Here is a 26,169-nt window from a genome sequence, read left to right as displayed (position 1 = left end):
TGACACTCGAATATTGGTTCCGAGTTCGGGTGTCTTTGTGTTTATTTTAATAAGAATATAGTTCAATCCTTCGTTATATGCACAAAGGTACTTGCCTAGGAATAGTGTATTTGCTTAATAAGGCTGTTATTAATTTTAACTAACAACTTTATAATGAACAAGAGTCAATTTAAATTTCTTCAAACAACAAGACTGCTCAGAACCCAGTTAACTATCTTCTGATTAGCATTTACATCTCTAAAGGCTAGCCATTAACATGCAAATGATCGACTCAATATCGACAAGACTATTACACTACACTATATCTATAGATGTAAATCTTAGTTATACATTTAACAGGGCTATTCTGAAAAGAAAAGTCTTTTAAAATACACGTATTAATCGATTTTGGTTTGAATAAAAATGATCTAAAAGTTTAGAGTTAAAGTATGTTGGTTCTCCTTTACAATTTTAGTAAGGTAGTTAAACTTCTTTCTGGGATTCCGTACCCTAGTAAAAACGTAACCCGTCTGCTGTAAGTCGGTCTGTCTGTTTTTCTCATGAACCGTAATAGCAAGACGATTTCAATTTTTCATCTAGGTTAAGCTACCGGTGACCATTTTGTGTTGCAAACAATGTTTTTTTGTAACCTTTTTACAATTTATACAGCGCCCAAGTGTTGCGAGTCCAACTTGGCCGGCACTTTTAGATGTGTAGTTTACTTTGTGATAAAACTATTTTCCGTTCTCTTAAAAACTGATTTTTTTTTATATGAACAGGAAACAATAAAGCTACATTCTATATTCTTACAAGTAGGCTAAACGTTTAACCTAGATTGAGCTTTTAGTTACATAAGTGCCAGTATCAATTAGGTGCATTTACTACGATATCGCTTCGATAAAACACTCTTAATGGAGAAATAATGAAATAGTAGACTTAATAAAGTAGAGCAAAACGTAAATACGTTTCACACCTTTTAAGAGACATGCAATAAGAAATTAGTATCGTTTTGTAAAACTGATCGTTTTGTTGCTCTCCTTTACGCTGATTACACTTGTAAAACGTTACCCTGCTTAAACGAAGTCGGATAAAACGAGCTAATAATAATATGTCAATCCAATGTATCGCCTACCTTCACACTAAAATTGGTCTAGATGTTTAGGCGTGAGGGGGTAACAGACTCACATACTGACAATCATATAAGCGTGATATATAAATGCTGTTATGTATGAAAAATTATTTTTTTAGAGATCTTAATTACTCAGTATTTAGATTTCTTGCTTAAGTCTCTTTTAGGCGTTGGTTAAGGAAATGATAACCAAACATATTCTTTTTTGAAACGTGCAAACTAATTCTAACTTATTGCAATACAAAAATTCAACATTGGATACTATCAATGGGTTACCTGCATGCTATATCTAGGGTAGAAATTTCATTTACTTATTTTCTAATACGCCTATTAGATCTTATAACGAATTATTCTAAACAATCAAGTTTGAAGCTTAATGCTCTCGTAAGTATAAACTTTGTTTACAAAACAATAAAAGGCAAAGTGCCCATTACAAACAGGAAAAAAAGAAAAAGAATTTAAATAAAGAACTCAACACGATAAATGACCAGTAAAAGCATTGTCGTTAATGTCACACACATGTACGGTAGGCAAAGGAAACCCATTATTAATAGCGACGAAGGTACGGACTAGGCGACGGTATTATGTATCATGTAAATGCGAAGATGTAGCAATTCGATAGCAAAAATTGTGCAACCGAGTTCAAATATTTATTTTGTAAAACATTATACATAATAATATATTTGGTTGAATAGTTAATGTTGTTCTGATAATAAGGGACTGCCAATATTGGTATTAGTATTTTTGATGTACCTTCCACAAGCAAAGCATCAATAGTTTTCGCAATGATTTCAGACCAATAGCATAAATAATATCCATAGTTAGATTTAGTACTTTAATTGTTTCGTATTGTACTGTTTAACCTGTACCACCAGCTTCTCCTTTTGACCCAAATCTTGACTGGTAGATAACGGCGGCATTAAGTCTGCCTTATATACCACGAAGTTTAAATGAATAAATAAATTAATCAATTTGACGATGAGAAATCATGTACAAACTATTGTCTATAAACTGCTGCCAAATTGCTTTTGCGCGACGAGTAATAAGTCCACTGAGTTTGCTATAAAGGCATTGGCTAGCTCGGGGCTGCCACTGGGATATAATATATTATCGCGACCTTCTGATGTCGGTTGGGACTCGAAAATATTGTCCTAATGTTGCTCTGTTTCGCTCATTTTGCTTCTAAATGTATTAAGGACACATTACGGTGTATTACTTGTAATTTTGGTTAGTTTCTGTTTCGTCGTCGTTCCATTTTAGGTTAGACAAATGGCTTTAAGTGTATACATTTTCGTACTATGTTTTGTAGAGATGTTGTGTTTACATTTTATTTTTAAATAGAACGAATATAGATGTTTACATGTAATAAGTAGAGTATAATTAATGAGTAGATAAAAAAATATATGATAACGAAAATTAAAACACAAAATATTAATGAAATAACACTGCAACACTGAATATCACTTATTTCCCAAGTTACGTCACAATCCGATCAAAAATACAAATAATACCAAAACGGATTATTGAAATCCAATCCAAATTGTGCTACAAACGACCAATACTAAATATATCTACAGCCAACAGCCGAGTAATAAACGTCTTAAAATGTAAATTAAAAGGTGAATCTTATTGAACCGTCAGCAAATTGAATTCCAATTAATTTTGGGCTATAGTGTTGGAAATTGATAAAGTTCAGCGTTCTTAACGCCATTCGAAGCTTCAATTCGATTTCTGGGTGCTTACTATGAGCTTTCATATTAGAACCATTCCCAATGACAGAGTGAGACAACACTACGGATTGTAGAGCGCTGTCTCGTTTCCGCAATAGCCCTAGCCCTTTTTTATAGGCTCATGGTACACGCACTGTTACAAATACGATGAATACTGTGTACATCGGACGAAATTAAATATAAATAAGATCAGAGGGTCGGCTAGGGATTCGGAATCGAATTAAAAAATAATAACGCCCTTACTACAAATGTTATTGTACCGGTATTACTTACTTAGAAAGCTGTAAAGGAAATATTTGATGTATCTCAGTCCATTCCAATTAATTACAGAAGCTATTATAACATTACATCGGCCTTATGTACCACAATTGTACATTAAAGTTTACATAAATAAATAAATAACAAATTATTCCTGAGTTTGTAAGATGGTGTAATGATTTCATCATATGTATATTATAGGTACGAACTTTTTCAATTTAATTTTTTTTTTTTTCAAACAAGAAACCAAAGAATTCAAATAGTATAAAACCACATAAAGACATACCACTCTCACAATGAACATGACATGTGTTGTTAAATTCGATGAATAAAAATAGCCGTTTGAAGTGTCTATAATGGTTCTAAAACTTTGAAGAAGTTGTGAATTCATAATAATAAAAATATACGAGCATGTTTTCAAATGTACGTTAAAACTTATGACTATAAAACTATGGAGCTTTGAACTAATAAAATTAAATGCTTCAGTTGAACTGAAAACTGTTCACATTGTCTACGAATATTAAAAACCAAAGTATGACTTCAGATTATGATGTTCTCTTTTAAAATAAAACGAGAAAATATTCAACTGATAGTCATTATAATAATTCTGAACAAAACTTCATCTATTATTACAAATTATAATTAAAACATATAAATTCCATTATTCATCAATATCAAAATTCAAATTATATAATTTACATGAGTTTATATTGTTCAAAGTTTTCCAATATTAATTAAAGTCATCTTCAACAGTAAACATGAAATTTGCGAATGTGTTTTGCTTGAACAAAACATTGGCAAATGAGTTAGCAAAGTTTAATTAGACAATCTATGTTACGAGGTACAAGTAAGCTAGTTCCGCGTTGTCCCAGTTGTTGAAGATTTCTAGTTGTGTGCCTCAAGTTTTGTTTGAAGTTGTACTTACCAATAAATAGCAATGAAAACGCTTGGTTGTATAGTGTTGTGAAGATTTTAGACTCGTCGTTAAATTGGTTCCAGAATTCTGTAAAAGTTTACATTCAAGTCATATGGTTAGAACCAGATCAAAGTTTCAATCAAAATTACCGCTACGTCTTAAAATAATAAATATCCACCATGTTTAGATGCCGCTCTTTGCCATATATTGCTCTGTCACCCTTCTAAAACCATAATTATAATATTCCTTTAAGACGTGTTCTTAGAACCTCTGAAAATCTGAAAAACGAGAATGCAAGCACAAACACAAACAAAGCTCACACAAAAACGCCGTCAACCAAGCAAATAGAAATAAAACAAAAGAAACAACAATTTCTAGAATGAAACACATTTTTTATCTTGTAACGTAGTTGGCTGAATAAAATACAACTTTATATTATTCTTATACACTTATTATGTTTTATGAATACAAGGAAAAACCTGCCGGCTGTTGTCACAAGATAGCGTTCGGGCTTCACGTCGTGACCGCGGGAAGTTTCACACAAAAACGTTAAAAGTTGAAGACAGGACTAGCCGTATAATAAGGTTGACCCGAACTTGTTTCCGGCAGTTCTTAAATCAAGCGAAAAAATAAAACGTGTACTTTGATAAGAATAAAAACAGATGGATGTTTTAAATAGATGATGTTAAATTTTAACTTCGTTTAAATGGATTTTTCAGTATGGAAGGTTAATATGACTGCAAGGATAGCTGATTGGTTGAGGTCACCACGCCTACTCACTGAGCGCGAAATTTCTTTTGTCGATTCCCGCGTAGGACAAGCATTTGTGTGATTCTCGAATGCTTGTCTGTATGCTTGTCTTTAATGCTTATCCGTAATGCTTGTCAGTTGTCAAATGTAGTTTTGATGTCTTTGTGCATGTGACTTACATGTTAGTGAAACCCTCGCGACGCAAGGATTAAGCTTTTCCAGCTTTTTTCTACCTTTTCTTTTTTGAACCGAAATAAAGGCCTTCGATATTAAATTTTCAATTACCACTACATCAAGATAACAAACCGAACATTTTTATAATGAAACCAAAATGGCCGAAAAATATTTATTCTATATTTGTTTCGTTAAATCGTGTGGCTTTCGTGCCGAGTTGCTGACGTTATCGTTCGCAACAATGGTCACCGGGAGTTGACCGCAATGCCGCTACCCAAACTACGTCCAACCTCACGTCGCCTTCATTCAAATGTGACAACTAGATAGTCACCTCGTTAGTGCAAATTTTGAAGTTCTGAGACCGCAAGTGCTCTTGGACAAGACGGAAGCGTAACGACGACACATTTTTGAAGACCCGTGTTTTGAATTTTTCCAGGAAAGAATTTTCATATATTTTAATGAGCTTCTAAGTTCCAGCTGTTGTGGATAAGTGAGATTTATATAACAATTGACGTACAAGCATTGAAGGTAATAAAACCACCAATGACGTGTCATTTCCTACACTTAAGAATTGAATCAACTCTTTCGTTACGCCAAAGTACAAGTAACCGATATAAATTGGACTAAAAATCTCATTTTAGTTCAACAAATAGAAATCACAGAAGCATGCCGCGTCAAAGTCAATTTATTTAAATTTCCACTCTAATATTAATGTTTGTCCCTTATAAATATCCTACTAAAACATAAATAGTGTTCAAAGGAACTGTGGTTTAATTAGAAGGCCGAGATATTACCCACCTTTAGAGACAGATTCAGAAATAACAGGCCTATTTTGTGCGAGATACGATACTGTTGACAGTTAACTTGTCGGCAGTCAAGTGCCCGTTTTGTTATCCTACCCGTCACCCCCTTACACAAACTTGTAGACTTGACTTCGCACTTCACTGACCTATATGGCATTACAAATATTAAACTTCCTCTTGATTAAAATAGCTAGTTTTTGGATGACTACTAAAATGTCAATCAGTTTGCAAGATTCCGTTCTCGAAGGGTAAAAATGGAAATCTGTTCCATTTCTATCCGTCCGTCTGTCTCCGTCAACCATAGAAGCTAAAAAGAAGAAATTTCCACCGATGTTTTTTTTTCGCCGGTATAACAACAATACATAGTTAAGTAACGTTTAAATCATAAATGTGATAGATAACCCTTATTTTTTATCTTGTTCAGCAAGTTCGTTTTTGTCTGGTATATTTTTACGGAACTCTCAGCATCGCGAGTCTGACTCGGTTTTCTTTTTCTTTCAGGTCTTATACCGTCCCTAGCACTAAGGTAAAAAGCAGTGACAGCTAGACTTTTAAGAACGTCTCTAAGCTAAGTTCCGATTTCGTATTCGGGGTTTATGAATTAGTTATCATTCTCAACATTATTTACTTCGAAAGCATCCACTAATAAAATTTTAAGTGCTACCGAATCAAATTTTTAGGTCGTGCCTACTCTCGCTTTTAAGTAGGACCAAGGATGAATTTAAATGAGCTTTCAACAGCGTTGACTTGGGAGTTGCATAAATATTAATGGTCCGCGGACTACAAGACTGATGGATATGGATTAGCTAGAGGGAGTTTTCTTCAAGCAACTTGAGGGGACAACGTGTCTTCAGCAAATTGTTTGTTGCTGTCCAATGAATATTAATCATTTACATTACCAAGAAAACGCCTCAATGCCTTCTTTCCGTCAATATTGCGTACCGATTTGTTATTGTTCCTGTCTGCTAAAGTGACGTTGTCAATCACTGAATTTACTGTTTAACTTAAGTTTATTATCTTTTCGGGAGCCTTCGCTTTGACTGTTTTACTAATAAATCGGTGAACGTTATTTCTAATGCCAAATCTATTATTTATGTGGAGTTGTTTGTGTTTGGCTTTATTTACATAAAATGTGGGATTAGCGTGAGAATGGTGTCAGTTGTAACAGATTTTTAAACCTTAAAAATTTGCGAATTATTTTTAATGAAGCTTGCTAACGTAACTTAAGACGCGTTCTATGTATTTAGGTGATTCATGACTAGATTTTAAGGGTTTGTTATGCCTGTTTATATTGTAAGAAGTCAAAGATTTTTAATGTATTAAATTTGAAAACGAGTTATGTATATTAATTGCCTTTTGAATAAAATATCTAACAATTTTCTCTTTTGTTTCAGGTCTACATGCAATAAAAATAGTGAAGTTCGTAGTGCCAGAAATAATACAATATGGTGTTCAAGACTCGGTAATATTAGACTGTGATTACACATACGGGAACCGAACTCCTGGCCTTATGGTAAAATGGTTCTTCAGGAGCAAAACAAAACCAGTGTATCAGTGGATAGTGACACAAAAACCTCAGGACATTGGTATTTTGAGGGGTCGGGTAGACTTAAATTATAGGGCATCGGACGATCCCTTGAAAATGTATAGAGCTCTGCGTATAGTGAAATTAGATACAGACATTTCTGGTGAATATATTTGTGTAGTATCGACGTTCCTTGATGAAGATGTCAAGAGCAAACACATGACTGTTTTTGGTGAGTATTTATTTTAAATCGATACTAAATGAGGAACCGCTTTATGATACTTTGTTTAATAGTTTATTCATACACAACAGAAAACAATACAGTATACATATAAGACACATACACTTACATACGTTTCCTTACGTTACTTAGTTTATGCTTGTTGCCTCTTTACCCGCTGTACCGATTTCGATAAATTTAGTATGGAGATAGTAGGACATCTTTGATTAACCTAAGGAGGGTAATATTTTTGAAGCTATAATCGACATCGAAAATAAGTCTCGCACTAGAATTGTTGCAGTTCTTTCTTTTTTCAAATATTAAATATGTTTTATTCGAATTTTATCATGAATTAAATAGTAATTCAAGAATTATAAAGTCTAATTCTGCTCAGCAACTAAACCTCTAAACATTATACCGTTGGAATGCTACTAACTACACATTATACATGAAAGTCTATTGATGTTATCTTAACCTCGTGGCCTCTGTTCAACCATTTGTTTTCATTCCCATACATTCAACTCTATTCTAACATACACACGTGCCCCGACTGTATACTCGGAAATTCGTGTTAAAGTTACATAAAGCTTGAACGCAAGACGTCCAATCCATACTAAGAAAACATTGAATTTCATATTTCTGTGTCCTCGTAAACCGTTTAGTTTCTCGCATAATACATAGCGCGGTCCTGACACAGTTTTAAGTCGTGGTACAAGGTGAAAAATGTTTGACAGCTCAATTACTGGGTCAGATTTAATGGGATGTTTATGTTAACGGTTGACGGAAGTTTTTGAGGTGAAGTTTCGTGTGATGCAGATGTTTTGGGTTATATAATGCCTTGTAAAATTTAGTTTTCTTGAAAGTTTAAAAAATACTATTAATACTTGGGAGTATTTCAATCATTTGTCTTTAAAAGGAATAAAAATAATAGTATTGTCAATTATAAAGTAAATATTATTTGGGTTTCATATTCAAAAGATAAAAACAAAATCCTAGTTCTAAGTGTTCATTGTCTGTCCTTCTGCCAACGGCTGTATCTTATAAAGCGTTAAAGCAAGACAATTGAAATCGAAATTTATTTAATCGATGTCAATCTATTGGTATTGAACCATTTTTTTAAATTGATTTAAACATCAATCTCCGATGTTTTACATTATTCTAACAGTTCTATGCAAAAAAAGTACCCAATATTAAATATATTTGTATTTACAAAATGTACGAATTAAAAATAAGCTCTCTATAAAATAACCACCCAAATACCAGGCGTCAATCCAACTATTAATACTAATAATAAAAAGTATTCAAACCAATTTACCGACAATAGTAAAACATATAAAGCAATGACTTGCGATCGGATCGTTCATTATCCACCCTTACCCCATTGTGGCGAGCCCAAGTATGTGTATTAGCTTCGTTTGACAAAGATAAGTTGATTAACCTTACAAAAGGGGTGTGAAAGGTTATAAATCACGTGTCTTGAGGTCAGTTTCAAGAATAATGATTGTTATTTATTTGGATTTTATTTTAAAGCTGTTGAATAGGAACCGCTTTCTTAAAGAGCAAGTTAAAGTAGTAGAGGCAGTATACTCTAAAATTATCTAATTGTTGGGCAAAGTTGTCATCATTATTTCAATTTTGATTAAATCTGTTGATATTGAAGTTATGCATTTTAGGAATATGCAAATAATAAGAAATGTATTTACTTTAAAGGATGAATAGGACGCCAAATATTCATCAAAGAATTGATTGACAAAAACAGTTTCTTCACATAAATTCTATAAAAAAAAATTAAGTCACAATATTTTTGTTTATTTTAGTAACATTTACCTAATATAGTCTTCCGTCTCCCTCTATTTGTGTCTTTGATCATTCAATATATTTAACCAAACCAGGCGCTTATGGTACCCACAAAGATTCTCGAAAAAAAAAAACATCGCTGACTCTACAACAATGTAAGAGTACATTTAAGTAGGCTGTGCGTATATCCTTTCTGATTCGCTACCGCCTCTTCCTTGCATCGGATATCCTTTTTGTTCGACTAAGCTAGTTTTGTACGTTCAACATCTGCTGTGCGCACCCCTTTTTATATCGATGACACTTGTAAGCCCTCTGGCAAAATAAGACTATACTGAATTGCTTTACACCATTCCTATTTTATGCGTTTTATTCGAGTATTTACTTCTGTGGTTTGAGACATTAGGGTGTGTAGTAATAAGTCGGTAAAAGATTTCAATGTTTTGAAGTTCAGTTTTCTAAATAAACTTTTTTTATAATTAGTATTGACACAAGGCACTAGTCGAAACAAATTGTGCAATAAACACCAAAAGGAAACTTTGTTTTTGTTAGGTATTTGTTTCGAACTTGTCTCGATCCAGACAAAACACTTTTTTTAACCGTAATGGTTTGTTAGTTTACAATTTTATCTGAAAAAAAAATGTTTTAATGAAAATTGTTTTATTGAAGTTCTTTAAATTAAAAATGTAGTTACAATTACAAACTCATTGAATATTCCAATTCAGGTTTCAAGCACAAGGAAAAAATACAAACTGAGGACATACACTTAAATGGATCTTTATCATTAACTGCAATTATAATTGTATTGTAAGTGGCAACATACTCGACCCCCATTACTCGGGGCTTACTCTGTCATTCAGGAAACGAGGGTGAGTTACTTCAGGGAATACAGACAGAATGATACATGTATCCAGAATCGTTTGTAATTAACGTCAACTTGTCCAGGAAATATACGAACACGTTAAGGCTAATTTTATCCTTGAACATATATTATAGTGGAGCGTTGATCCAGGGTGTTTGGTTCTGTCCTGTTCTTGATAGTTCCATTCAAATATGGATTAGCAAGTTTATTTTTGGGGATGACTTTCATTCAATCGATTTGTTCTCTACGCATTATACCTGTTTTTAATAAATTTCCATGAATTCTGACAGCTATCTTGTTTCAAGATATTAAGATTTTCAGAGCTTGTTCAAATCCTCTAAGCAAAAAATTATTTAGTGGGTGTTATAGATATTAGTCTACTATATCTTGCTACAGCAAAAATCTCACTCTATTCGTTTCTAAGCATGCCACGCCTGGAGTCTTTTGTCGAAACTGGTATTGTTTCATATAAAAGTAGCCAATAATAACGTGATACAAATTTAACGAAACAAACCACATTAAAAAAGCATAAACTTTTTCCTAATATACCAGATCTGACAGCCATCACAATGTCCATAGCTGACACAAAGACTAATCCAAAGACAAACACCAAACACACAAACACACCACCCATTTGTTCCTTTACAGAGTCACACAAACAAAGGTATATTCTACAAAGCTATCAAATTTCAGTGCCGGAGACGAGTTTCCGACTGATTCAGAACAAGACGGATGACGACACGGTGAACGTCATCTGCGCTGCGGATGGGGCATTCCCGTCGCCGAACCTCACGATAGCTACGCCCGAGAAGTAAGTATTTATTGTTGTTTAAATTGTAAGTTGATTTCAGCCAATCTTTTTAATGTTATAGTCCGCATAAATATAATGTATGTGTACTGTAAAATTCATGACAGCCAAAGAACATCTCGAACATCTAGGATAAATAGTAAAGGTTGTTAATTGCTTGCTCATCAGTATAAGTTAAGATTTTTTGAGAATTCTAAATACACATGGTATTTGCAGTAGAAGTTGTACGTCGATAGTGAAAGATATCGGATTAAAATGACATAAGTAACTTCATGGGAAAAAGGTACAAATTATTAATAAAGGAAAAAAAAACTAGAAGTGCTGATCTTTCAAATCATTTGAGATCATGGCAATACGTGTAAAATAAACCCAAATGCGATGGCATTTCGTTTCAAAATCCTATGACTATTTTCTCGCTGACCATGGATCCCGCGTTCTTATCGCTATTCTATGCATTACCAACAAACTTACGAGGTTCGCTTGTTATGTCTTCTGCGCTAATGTACTGTGGGTCATGAATTTTTCCAGGGCTATAATTGGCCATCTAGACAGATGTTCCGTTTTATATTACAGCCAGTCGTAAACATAAATGTACTTTTTGTGGTCTGATTCGTGTGGGGAATCTAAAAATAGGTTTTATTGGTGAAACCTTACTGTTCGGCATTTTTTATATATAGTGCCTTAGTTTTTATTGTGTGTACCTACAAATTAAATAGAGGGCACACATTTAATTTAATTTTATGAAATAATGTGGCTTTATAAAATAGCAAACTGTTTCTGTTTTGTTTTAATATGATATTCCTTTTCGTTATAATTTATGTTTGTAGGAAATCATAAAGCCGTTTGAGGTAATTGTGCTTGTAGTAATATATATAGAACCTCTAATTATATGTTCTCCGCTGACCACAACTCGAGGTGGACGTGTGCGGCCTAGTTAGCACAAAGCGTACTAATAATTCAAGTGTTTTTAATTGTAATTGGTTGTTTCTGTTAGTTTTGAATTCCTTGTTGCTCTTGTGGTGTATATATGGCCTGGACCCTCCCAGTGGGCGCGGCTAGAGTGAGATAGTTGACGTCCCAGTGTTCATAGTTTGAAAAAGTGAAATAATTGGTGGTCCCCACACCCGGGCTCGAACTGGCGCCGCGCTGATTGGAGGTCCGGTGGCGCGCGCACTGAGCCACAGCAGCGTGTACTACGCGCGACGAAATTGAGCAGTGTGTTTCACTGCGTGACGTCATCGAGAAGCTGCGCCTGCGACTTGCTTTTGGGCAACATATCACTACGTGCCTACACAAAACACAGGCGTATAAAAATAAAAAATAATAAAACTGCAACTTTGCTAAGTTAAAAATTAAAGGAGGCGATAACAAGCATTGCAAGATGCCTAATGTCAGACGCTCGCCCCCACAGGCTGTGAAAGGTAAACTTAAGCCTGCTCAGTCAAAGTCGGATCCAGATTTACCAACCACTGTAGAGGAAGACACTAGGGTAATACATAACGTCACGTCTCGGCATAAACGCCCCCGCATATTCGGTTCTCCATCAGATGAGCAGGACCCTTCGAAGGCTTTCCTAACTAAATTTAAAAATGAGCTGCTAGAAATGCTTGAAGACTGGAAACTGGAGCAAAAACAAACACTCTCTCAACTAGTTACTGATGTTGCCCAACTGAAAACACAATGCCTAAAAATACAACAGACAAACTGTGATATTGAAAAGTCTATGGGGTCATTAAACCAAGACTACGAAGACATCACAACTAAGGTCTCAGAATTAGAAAGTGCCCAAGGTGATAACCAAAAAATTATCAACCAGTTAGAAAAACAGGTCCAAGAACTACAACTAAAGTGCCGTCCTTCGGCAATAGAAATTAGAAATTTACCAGCTATGCCAAATGAGAAAGTAACCGATCTTCTGCAGATTCTTACGCGCTTGGGACGAATAACTCAAATGGATATCTGTAACTCCAATATCAGGGATATTTACCGACTGCCTGGAAAACCGGGGGTCACGAGATCGATTTTTGTTGAGTTTACTAGTGTTTATCTCAAAAATAATTTCTTGGCGGCGGTGCGGAACTACAACAAAGAACGTCAAATAGAACAGAAGTTAAATACAGAAAGTATTGGTATCACAGGAAATCGCCAGGCGATCTATGTCGACGAATATCTTCCTCCAACATCAAAAAGGCTTTACTATCTTGCCAGGGATTTCGCTAAACGCAACAACTACAACTTCTGCTGGATATCAAATGGGAAGATACTTCTACGTAAGGACACTAATACTAAGGTATCCCATTTCATAAAAACAGAACAATGCCTACTAGACTTGGAATCCAAAAAGTGACTACTTTATTTTGATCGCAGACAGTGCTTTTTCATATACTCAAAATTATTTCTTTTCTTTTTGTATAATTCATTACCTTTTCTTAGTTTATTACTGATGTATCGGGAAATCTACCTTATCTTTTTATGTAAACTCTATTGTTATAAAACGGAATCATTTATATCCAAACAGCAAATAGACTTTGACCAACTAAGCTTGAAAGTTGATGTTGCAATAATTATAGTGAGATTGATATTGATGTTGAGACTGGCGTTTCGCTGTTGGGGCGTCACTGTGTTAGCGGTCGTTAATAAATATTTATATATTAATATAAGTAAAAATGATTGATAACATAAGTAACATTTCTGATGAAATTGACAACCTTACATTAGCAAGCTCCCATGTCTGCACACCAGATCAGTGTACTGAGATCGTTAACAATTCAGGTAGCAATTTTAAAGTAATACACGTAAATATTAGAAGTATTAATAAAAATCTTGACCAGTTTATATCCATGCTTTCTATGACAAAACTAGAGTATGATATAATCATTCTTTCAGAATGCTGGCTAAAAAGGCTAGGCCCACCACCTTCTCTTAGCAACTACTCTTCTCATGCTACGATAAAGAATCATACACAAAATGAAGGAGTTGTGATGTATATTAGATATGGACTTGGATGTACTATAAATGAACCACCATTTGTAGATGCGAATTGTTTAGTAGCTACTGTGGGGAACACGGCTGTTGTAGGACTTTACCGACCTCCGTCCCATCTCGACCCAACGCAATTTTATTCCAGTCTAGATACGCTAATGACTACTTTAAAATCTTACAAAAACATAGTTATGATGGGTGATCTTAATATTGATATAAAATCGAACAATACGGATCGAAATGCTAGTGACTACCTGCTATGTACGGCCTCCTTGGGATTACTACCGGCACATATTTACCCTACTAGACTTGGTAACTGCCTTGATCATATTTTTCTTAAAACCCGATTAACGGCAACAGCAATAATATTAGACACACATATCACGGACCATTTACCCATAATATTATGTCTAAAACTAAATGAAAAGCTGTACGTAAATAAAAATAAAAAAGTTATAACTCAATTAGACTTTGGTTCTATAAAAAAGGATATAGACAAACTTAATTTTAGCTCGGTAACGGAAGAAACAGATGCAAATATTGCCGCGGATAACCTGATCGCGATTATTAGAGATGTGGTTATAAAACACACCACCAAAAAAAAGGTTACCAGACGAACACGCATTTTAAAACCGTGGATCAGTGCCGGGCTGCTCCGTTGTATTCAAAACCGAGATAGAATGCACCTTAAACTAAGAGAACATCCCAATGACACCATACTCCTGATCACGTACAAAAGATATCGCAACTTTTGCAATTCCCTTCTTAAAAAGTTAAAGTGTGAGTACGAGAAAGAGCAATACTCTAAAGCTCAGAACAGCCCAAAGGCAATGTGGGAAGTCATCAACTCTATTTCTGGCAGGAAGCGTCAGTCACAACCCGCAACAGAGCTCATGAACCTGACAGCTGATGCTAAAGTTTCAACAAATAGTGTTAATAAATATTTCGTAAATATTGGCAAAGACCTGGCCTCTAAGTTGATCCCACCAGGTACTGTGCCCTCTATTCAGTGCACGCTTGATATGGCCCCACAATGCAACTCTCTTGGCATAATACCGGTCACTCAAGAACAAGTGGCAGCCATAATCGCTTCATTACGTAGTAACTGTGCAACTGGCTGGGACAATATTCCCGCCCTAGTAATTAAGCAGTCACAGAATGTCTTGGTAGCAGCCATTACACACGTATGTAATATTTCAATCACGACTGGGGTGTTTCCTAATAGCTTTAAAAAAGCTATAGTTACTCCAGTCTTCAAGGGTGGGAATAGAAACCATGTCACGAACTATCGGCCAATTTCAGTATTAAGTGCCCTATCTAAGATTCTGGAAAGAATCCTCAGCGACTGTCTGACAAAATACCTTACCAAATATAACATCATATCAAAAAACCAGTATGGATTTCGATCTGGAATGTCAACTGAAGACGCCGTTATAAACTTCAGCAAATCGGTAGTTCATAAATTGGATAACAGCTTTAAGTGTTACGGTATATTCCTGGATCTTTCCAAGGCCTTCGACACGGTATCTGTTCCCATTCTCATTTCAAAATTAGAAAGCATTGGGATTCGTGGTCTGCCTTTGGATATCTTTAAGGATTACCTGTTTAATCGCTCTCAAGCAGTAAAAATTGATACGGTGGTGAGCGAGGAGGAGCAGATTGGGCATGGAGTCCCACAGGGAAGTATTCTTGGCCCGACGCTCTTTTTAATATATGTCAATGACCTATGCAATATGAAACTCCAAACTTGTGACATCTTTACATATGCTGATGACACAGCATTATTAGTATATGGCAGGGACTGGTTGGAGACAAGGACTCGGGCAGAGAATTACCTGAGAGAAGTAATGCTGTGGTTATCCTCTAATTTGCTCACGCTTAATATAGAGAAAACTAAATATATACGTTTTTATCTCCCTCATTCTCCCAAGCCACCTGTGGAAACTCTGTCGCTCACAGCTCACAGTTGTGTGACCTCACTATCTAGTAAGTGCTCCTGCCTACCCCTGACTAACGTAGGCAACATAAGATATCTCGGGGTTCTGCTTGATGAGCGAATGGACTGGCGTCCGCAAGTAGAGGCCCTTACTGGGCGAGTTAGACGACTCATATATGTCTTTAAAAGTCTTCGGTATTCTGCCGACAAATCGGTAATGTGTGCTGTTTATAAGGCACTTTGCCAATCAATTCTTGGGTACTGTATTACTGCATGGGGAGGGACATACAAGACCTTGCTTCTGCAATTGGAGAGAGCGCAAAGGTATCTCCTCAAGGTAATGCACTGCAAACCTCGTGACTACCCAACCGCAAAACTATACAGTGATAGTGAAGTCTTGACTGTTAGACAGTTATTTATTCTTCGTGCTATGCTCCGACGACATTCCGAAATTCCCCTTAGTGCAAGAATATTACAGAAAAGACATGGCACGTTAGTCTGCCCTACTGTCCAATGTAAAACAGCATTGGCATCGCGCAATTACAACGCTTTGAGTTCAAGGCTTTACAACAGCATCAATAAACAAATCTCCTTTTACAAACTAAGTAAGCACAATGCTAAAGACAAGCTAGAAAATTGGTTAAAGTCATTATGTTATGAAGAAACAGAAAAACTGTTGGTTATTGTTAAATAAGATTGATACATTCAGTGAAATTAAAGTTAAATTAAAATTATTGTACGCATAGATTACTTGAAAATTAAGAAGCAAGATATAAAAACTAGATGATTATATAAGACATTTCAAGCGGAGTGCCGCCGACCCTCAAAATACGAGCATGGCTCAGTTTGAGAGTCAGTGTGTTAATTTATATAATGCAGCTGTACAATCGTCTTAAAACCAAAATATTTTTTGTCACCTATGTATGTTGTTTGTACTTTTAAGAAGAAATAAATTATTATTATTATTTCCTTTATTTCATTAAAATACATATAAATTACATTTTTAAATATATATAAAAAAAAACATACATTTAAAAATATAAAAAATAGTGTCCAACCGGCAACGGGAACAGGGCCCAAGCTGCCGGTGGTCAGGGCTCCAGAGAGAGGAACCTCCTCACGATGCGCGCCGTGTCCAGAAGTACCGCTTTCTGAATCAAACCCTTGACCCAGACGCCCAACGAGAGCCTCCGAAGATGTTGATCGAGGCTCTTGGCTATTAAGCCATTGGCACTTACGACTATCGGGACAATGATTGCCGAGTCCACCTCCCACAAGTCGACAACCTCGTGAGCTAAATCCAAATATTTCAATTGTTTTTCTTTTTCTGCTTTCACGAGGTTCTCGTCATGGGGGATAGTGATATCAACAATCATTGTCCGACGCTCTGATCGATCGATCACCACTATATCAGGCTTATTGGCAACAATAGTCCTGTCAGTGATGATAGATCGATTATTATTATTATTATTATTATTTCCTTTATTTCATTAAAATACATATAAATTACATTTTTAAATATATATAAAAACAACATACATTTAAAAATATAAAAAATAGTGTCCAACCGGCAACGGGAACAGGGCCCAAGCTGCCGGTGGTCAGGGCTCCAGAGAGAGGAACCTCCTCACGATGCGCGCCGTGTCCAGAAGTACCGCTTTCTGAATCAAACCCTTGACCCAGACGCCCAACGAGAGCCTCCGAAGATGTTGATCGAGGCTCTTGGCTATTAAGCCATTGGCACTTACGACTATCGGGACAATGATTGCCGAGTCCACCTCCCACAAGTCGACAACCTCGTGAGCTAAATCCAAATATTTCAATTGTTTTTCTTTTTCTGCTTTCACGAGGTTCTCGTCATGGGGGATAGTGATATCAACAATCATTGTCCGACGCTCTGATCGATCGATCACCACTATATCAGGCTTATTGGCAACAATAGTCCTGTCAGTGATGATAGATCGATCCCAGTACAGTGTGATATGACCACTTTCGAGAACTGGGTCGGGCACATACTTATAGTACGGCACCTCAGATTCCACAAGTTTGTATTTCAGAGCAAGCTGCTGATGGATAATCCTGGCCACTTGGTTATGTCTGTGCAAGTATTCACCGTTAGCAAGACGAGAACATCCCGAAACTATATGTCTCAAGGATTCACCGGGACAGTGACATGCCCGACAGATGTCAACTGTACCATCCTTAATTATATATTTTCGGTAGTTATTCGTCATGATAACTTCATCCATAATTGCACATACAAACCCTTCGGTTTCTCCAAAGAGATCTCCGAAGCGTAGCCAGGCCACGGACGCTAAGAAATCTACATCGGCCCCGTGAAGGGTCCGATAATAGCGTCCGTGTAGCTCCTTGCTTTGCCATACATCTTTGCGGTCTTTGACGCTTAGTACGACAGGTTTGTGCCAGTTCTCTTTACCTAGAGAGAGCGGAGTGAAGCCCTTATCCACTGCCACCACATCTCGGTGCATCCCCACGTCCACTCGGAGGAAATACTCCCTGAGGTTACATACCTCGCGATTATGGAGGGTCTTGGCATTTAGGAAGCCACGACCCCCACACTTTCGCGGGATATATAACCTCATTACCAATGATCGCGGGTGGTGCATTCGATTTGCGGTGAGCAGTGTGCGGACTCTTCTATCCAAGGCGTCCAGTTCGGTCTGTGTCCACTTGAGTATGCCAAAGGAGTACATTATCACTGGCATGACCCAACCATTAAAGGCACGCACCTTGTTACCGCCCGATAAGGAACTTTTTAGTACCTTATTCAGGCGGCCAAAGAAACGTGTCTGTAACGATTGTTTCATGTCAGCGACATTAATGCCTAACGCCTCTGACATACCCAAGTATTTGTAGGTTTCCGTTGAGGAGAGGGACCTAAGGTTTATAGAATCCGAGAGCTGTATGCCCTGGGATTCTACAATCCCACCTCGTTTTACATGCATGACTGCACATTTGTCAACACCAAATTCCATTCTGATGGAATTACTGAAGCTTTCAGTAATCTTCAGTAACTTCATCAGTTGCAACTTGTTAGAAGCAAACAATTTCAGGTCATCCATGTACAACAAGTGGGAGATTACCTGGCTTCCTCTCCGCAACGAGTAGCCCAGCCTTGAATTCTCAAGCAGAGTGCTAAGAGGATTCAAGGCTAAACAGAACCACAGGGGACTCAAACTGTCACCTTGAAATATTCCCCGCTCAATCCTAATAAGTTGACCGCTCTTTTGGATATCCCGACATCCTGGATAGTGAAGCACCGTAGTCCATTGCCCCATACATGACTTCAAAAAAGTGCGTAGAGTTGTATTGATTTTATACAACTCTAGCACCCTCATGAGCCATGCATGTGGCACCGAATCATAGGCCTTCTTATAATCTATCCAACATGTCGACACACCCTTTTTGGAGCGGCGAACTTGTTGGCAAATAGTCATATCAATAAGGAGTAGCTCCTTAGTACCACGTGACCCATTCCTACATCCATTCTGAGAGGCAGACATGATAGAAAACCGTTCAATATGGTCATTAATCTTTTCTCTCAGAATGGATGTAAGCAGTTTGTAGATGGTGGGTAAACATGTAATGGGTCTATAATTTTTGGGGTCCGTGGTACTACCTGTTTTGTGGAGCAGATGGGTGGAACCAGTAGTGAAGAACTGTGGGAGCACGCCCGAGTCTACGGCAGATTGGAATTGGGATGCTAAGCAACCATGTGAACTTGGTAGCCATTTCAACCAGAAGTTATGCAGTCCATCCGGGCCCGGGGCTTTCCAATTGGCCAACGGACGGACTGCATTGGCTACGTCTTGGGGACTAATATCAATAGCCCCCATTTCTTCTATTCGTTCACACGATTGCTCAACATCACGTATCCAATCCCCCTCAGAGTGGGTTACAGGCGCCGACCAGATGCTGCGCCAAAACAAATTTGTAGCGACATCATCTGGCAGGCGTCCGGCACCCTCCTCCGACGCAAGTTGCTCCCAAGATCTGTACACCCATCTTTGGTCTCTTTGGAACATACGGTTCTGGTGAAATCGGTCCACCCGAGTCTTGTACCGTCGAATACGGCTTGCCCAGGCACACACCTTTTGCTTAAAAAAGTCAATGCGTTCTGTAACTCGGGCGGTGTATTCGCTGGGGCTAATATTAGTCCCAGCAAACGCCCGCTTTACAAAACGCATGACCCTAGGGCGAGTGTTTCCGCCCCGAAACGCAACAAGTTTGGCTATGAGTGTCCTGGCCTCAGCAACACGCTTCTCAATCCTGCACTGCCAGGCTGGTGCCGCTTGCTTAGGCCGTGCAGCTGTGTTATCTCGAAAGGTAACACCAGCTACACGACACGCCGCAACAGCCGCACAGTACAGAAGCGAGTGCGTGTCACCGAGGTCTTCGCTGTTCCCAAAATAACTGGATAGCAGCGAATCCAGGACACCCATTAGCGCCTTGTTTCGGTTGTGCATGGGCAAGCGAGGTAGTCGCGGTCTCTGGTCCCGGGGTGTTGACCGATACTCCAGAACCGCCTGTTCCAATGTACTCCTTATATGATCACTGCACTGGGTACTTACAGTTATAGCACCGTCATCATCTCCCCCGTCAGCAGGGTTGGCAGGCAGCGCGCTTGCAGCTGGCGCTTCCGCTATTGACGGGGTAACGACGACAGGGCTAGTCTGCACTTCAGAGCGCAATCGATCAAGCGTCGCGTCATCCAACCTGTGATTACGTTGGATAACTCGCACTTGATCCGACAAACGTTGTGCCGATACGTCGACGTCCGGTTCAAGGGTCCGAAACAGAGAGAGCATTCTGGCACGGTACGCAGTGAGGTTAGTTCCTCCCCCTGTCGCCCCATAGTAGGCGCGCATGACATTCTCGTTCATGGGTCGAGTCCACTTCATGCGCTGCACTACACCACCGGGAGCGGGAGCCCTGTTCGAGGCCGGTTGGCCTGAGGGCGCCAAGCTGCTCGGCGGCCGGCGCCTCCCCGGCCGACGTACAGGTGTTGGCGACGTCGGCGGGGAGTAGTACTCGTCGCTGGAGCTCGACGCGACTGCAACTGCCGGCGCTGGACCTCGGCCCGGCGGCAGCTGCGAGGCGGAGCTCGGCGACGAGCCCGGGGATGGAAGGCGTGCTGCTCTTATTATTATTATTATTATATCAACGAAATGAGCTCATATCCGAGTATTTAACCATGAGACCTGTTTGATAAAGATGCTTCATAGCAACAACATTAATTAAATTAATTATATATTAATTGTTCCGTTTTCTCAAAGGTGCGTTGCCAACCTCACCAGAACGTACCATCCCTCTGATTTCCCTCTAATTTTCACCGAATATCTTGATGAGGAACCGACAATTACATTTAGGTCTCCCGCGTTTCCCTTTGTCGTTCAATTACTGACGTGACAGCGAAAGGTGTAGGTGAGACCTAGTGTCAAAATAAATTGGCCAGACCCTGATGTATGGAGGTTCCCGTTGAACATAGAAACCGCATTGCGGGAAGTGTACGTGTTATGTACTGAACGCAATTTGATATGGAATGTCCCGAACTGTTGTACAAGATTCGAGATGTTTCACAGTTCATGGTACTTAGTTTCGTATTGTTTTCAAGCTCCTTTGTTCGGACGTTCACAATTTTCTATGAGTAACGGGAGATGTTAGCTATCTACGTTCAGTAGATAGCATCGCATGTGGAATGTTACAACTTTCTATAAAAGGAAGAGAAGCAATATATTTCACATTATCTTTTAGAGTTAAAACATAAATTCTTAACATATTGTTTTGAGTAAACATTTATTTAACCTTTTATTTGATTTTAGTACTATTTTTTTAGTAGACAAAATTGAGTGGCCTTTGTTTCGATATACCGTAGTTACACATTCTATCCATGGCTCTGAAAATTTAATACTTTTTCTGTTTAATATCAGAGAGAGACCAACAAAAGAAAGCTGTACAATCTGTGAGCACAATATCCCGCTAGGTATTTGCCTTTTCAAAAATAAATACGAGATATAGTTTAAAATAATATCACATTTCGAACAATTGATTATAGAAGAATAAAGGAACTTGGCAACGTTAGAGGCTAAGATTAAACTTGGTCGGCCTGAATGCCACCACCTGGCTCACCTGCCAAGTACCTCACTATAAAATATGCTTTTACCTACTAGAAAATTTTCATTTTGGGCACCGAGTATTTTTATAAGAATTTCATTAAGTTCAATTTTGTATGAGTTTTCGGATGATTTAACTCCTTAGTTATCAGATCAGCAGGTTTGATTTATTTTAATCAAAACAAAATGAAAATAAAGTAAAGATAAAAGATACTATTATTTACTCCATGGATAGCCCATTGGTATAGGTCATCACGCCAAACCCACTGTTCACGTGTCACTATTGCGACCTTCGCGTAGGACAAGTATTAAGTGTGATCCACAAACGGTAGTTCCCAGACTAGGTTTTAATGATGCTTGTGAAAGCCCCTGTGAGACAAGTATTTAATTGGTTAGTACGGAATTCTTGTGAGAAAAAGAAAAGAAAGAATAATTTTTTTTACAGTTTTAACATGCCACGGATATAATTATGTATATACAACATTTATATACTCGTATATAAGATATCAAAGCAAAGACTGAAGTCTTAGAAAACAAATGTCAAGATGAAGTTGTATCTCAACCCACACAACCACAAGAGACGCCAAACCACGAACATACAACATACAAATATTTTTATAATGAATGTACAAACTAAAACGATCCCAACTTTCTAATTTAACTTTGTGTAACCAACATTACAAGCGGCGACCACATATTTGCAGGGAACAATGAAGTTTCGCCTCCTCAGGGAAATATGTCTTGAAACTAACAACAAAATTTAATCAAAAGAGAATGTTTTTAAAACTACAAACATAGACCGGCGAGGGTTTGAATTATTTGCGGTGATTTTTTATTGCGCCACCCCTTATCTCTTAAGCAAAACATCGCATTCTTCAAGTAAAAAGTCAGAAAATGCATTTGCCTCTTTGTTATTCCTCGAGAAATGAATAGGGAACAGGGAAAAATATTTGTGCAAGGAAATTTAATTAAAGCTATCTGCATTAAGAGCCTTAAGCGATGTTCATTTCGGAGATGAAATTTAATGAAACGTCAGCCGTTGTTCGTTTCTTTTCTTGTATTTTATCTGAGGATCCCAGTGGCCTTTCGAGATATGATTATATTTTACGCGAATATCAGAACACATAAGTCCGTGGCGATAAAAACTGTGTGTTTATTTTCAAACGAGATTGGCTGGAATTCGAGTTACATTTGTTATAAATTGGATTTCCAATGTGGTTCTGACAAAACTACATATGTTCCCGAACTACTTTTGTTCTTTGGAAATACGATTGGCGCTAAAGTGGCACATTCCTATTCATGCACATGGCACGGTTGTTGTAAACTCAATTGTATTATTTCACAGTTAATCCGGTGATAAAGAGAATGCGAGTATTGGAAACAATACTAGCTCAGTGTAATATTAATATTAGCTGGTATATAACAACTGTCATTTGTCATCCTCGTAAAACAATACGTTTATAGGATTAGAGTTCGGGAAACCAGAACAATATTATTGAAATCGAAACGACATCAGTGCCATAATAAAAACGAACCTTTATGGTACCATAAAAATAATAGCTCCCTAACACACAATAGTTATGTTTAATGTAAGATCTAATGGTTGTGAATGGTGCTGATACACTTAAATATTAGTCCCAGTTGAGTAAGGCGGCATTAACCCGAAATTTATAGTCGCTGCCGGGGTAAAGTATGGATAATAATATATCAGGATTAAATATAAAAGGCCTGTAATATTATTCTAATAGGTCTCTTGAATTACCGAATTCGGTTGGGTTATGGGTTTTATTGAAAAAGTCCGAACCACTCTGAATGATGTGGATTTGTCCCTTCCTTAACTCGGTCCCTTACTAACGAGGCTGCAGACTCTGACCGATCATCTTAAGTTGAGCTACCTTCGAAAACTTTCATAAACTAATTTGCATTTTCTTTGTTCAGGCATCTACAAGGAGTTGATCATAGAGTGAAGCTAGTTAACGGGAGGTACTCGGCTGTCGCATCTGTTACCTTAAATGATGCTGACCTTCCATCTCCGGCTGAATTCATCTGCACGCTAAGGATACCACAAGCGAAATACGCTGTCAGAAAAGAAGCTATTTATTATCCAGGTAACTATAAAATTCTAAAGTAAAAACTAGAATGTGATGTAGTTTTTGTTCTCTCAAGTCGACAGTATTGGTTTCTAGAGACGAATGCCGTTGAATGAATAGGAAAACATCTCCCTGTTATTATGTTTCAACTGCGATTCAAGTCATATATGACAGGCACATGATAAGTAAACAATATTGAAATATCATTTCTTTCAACTCTGGTACCATTCAAAAGTAGCAGCTTAGCAGCTCAAAATATAGTGAAGTAAAATGTAATTATCACCAAACATGTTTTTGTACACACTCAAAAAGGTCTTCATCCAAGATCGGAATAAACGTACAAAATATTTTAGCACTCAACGGTAAGCGAGTGAATTCTAAATGTTTTTAATTTGCATAATAGTGCCTCAATGGAATAATCAAGATTCGAATAAAATTTCCAGTGGAAAATTCTTTTGAATAGCACTTTTCTCTTTGATTCGATGTTACGTTGGCAATAGTTTCGTTTGACTATAAATAAGCTTGTTTAAGAACAGACAAATTAAATTTAAATTTACGACACTTTTTCATAACAGAACCTTGAGCTCATGCGACTAATAAGTTCATCATTTAATCAACTTTAAAAGTTAGTTTTAAAGTTTATTAAATGTTAAGTTTAGTTTACTTTTTGTGGCATAATTTATTTATTTAGTGCTGGAGTACTTCAAGGTACCGTTTTATGTCCTTTACTTTTAACAGTATTTGTAGATCTAAACCTTTCTTGTGTATAAATCATACGAGTGCTCGCAAATATTTATCTCGAAGTATCAATTCAAAACCTTTTAGTTTACGTTAACAATAAACGACTCGTATACAAAACTGATAGTCTTATAGCTAAACTTTTATATAATATTTGAAATATTGTATCAGACTTTTGACAGATATTATAAAAATAAATCACTCACTTTTATAATCCATATTAGAATATGAAAACCTTACAACACACATTATGAAGCAACAAAAGTTGACGTCCAGGCTTAAAACATGTTTATTTATTTAAAAAGGCAACTTAACCGCTTTATAAGTCGACGAATGTCATTATAACGTCCTCTAGAAGCGAAAAGAATAAGGAATGGAACCTATATTTTTTAACGGGAGGCATGAAAATAACAATTTTGCGGAATAATTTTCGAGAGGGGCCATTTAAGCTTTTTATCAGTGGAAGTTTGTGTACACAGCTATCTCAAGTACATGAGACGAACGTTTCCTACAGTCCTCGTGAATAATTTTATGCTTCGTTAAGTCCATTGTGGAGGGTAAATGCGCTTAATAGAATATCGGTGGGCGCTTAAACATTTTTTCCGAGCGTTTGTTCCTCATGATCCTAATGAAAAGTCAACAAGTCTTAGTTCCGGAATTTTATTTCGGAAATCTTTTTGGATTGGACATTGAAAGATGGATTATTATGATGGATAGAGTTTTTTTAGTCACGTCAATGGTGACGTCTCGAGAGTAAACGACAAATTCGCTGCTGACAAAATACAGGATATCGGTTCGACCGAATTTTCTGTCTATATTTAATTGAACTCAGTTAATATAAACTGTAAGTTTAAATGCAAATAATACAACCAGTATCCATTAAACAATCATTTGTAATTTATAACAAATGCTATCTTTCTACGAAATTAATTCTGCTTGGCAAATTAATTAACCTAATTCGCTTCTGTGTTCAGGTCCCATAAGCACCACTCCGGAGATGCCGACCGCGGCGGACATGCAACTTGCGGCTGCAGTTGGTTCTAGAGGTAATTCGAAATACATTTAACACTGATTCCAATTCCGATGCTTTAATTACTGTGTATTCATATTCACACGACGGTAAACCGAAATTAAAACTTACAATTTCACAAAATAATTTGTAAAATATCCGTAATCAGCTCATTGCTAGAATCCCCAATAAATATTGATCATGAAAGTCAAACAACAAATTTGTTCACATTAAACATTGATATTCTGAAAATTTCATAAAGCAATCGAGCGCTTTTGTTAATTATTGTGCGTTTCATTAACCAAACACGTTATTATTACCTCTTGCATCTC

The 26,169-nt window shown here is 37.2% G+C and overlaps 1 protein-coding gene across 1 annotated transcript in view; it reads left to right on the top strand.

Moving 5' to 3' along the window:
• The window catches only part of LOC113508594, a 61,387-nt gene that overhangs the window by 33,262 nt on the left and 1,956 nt on the right, over positions 1-26,169 (top strand). The window contains exons 2-5 of the mRNA XM_026891717.1: positions 7,134-7,496; positions 10,834-10,951; positions 23,939-24,108; positions 25,803-25,874. Of these exons, the coding sequence (XP_026747518.1) occupies positions 7,134-7,496; positions 10,834-10,951; positions 23,939-24,108; positions 25,803-25,874 (723 nt within the window). The remainder of the gene's footprint in view (positions 1-7,133; positions 7,497-10,833; positions 10,952-23,938; positions 24,109-25,802; positions 25,875-26,169) is intronic.

Source organism: Trichoplusia ni, chromosome 2 (assembly GCF_003590095.1).
Source record: "Trichoplusia ni isolate ovarian cell line Hi5 chromosome 2, tn1, whole genome shotgun sequence".
Lineage (NCBI taxonomy): Eukaryota > Metazoa > Arthropoda > Insecta > Lepidoptera > Noctuidae > Trichoplusia > Trichoplusia ni.
Note: the sequence above shows the minus strand (reverse complement) of the source record. Positions and strands in the feature narration are given on the sequence as shown.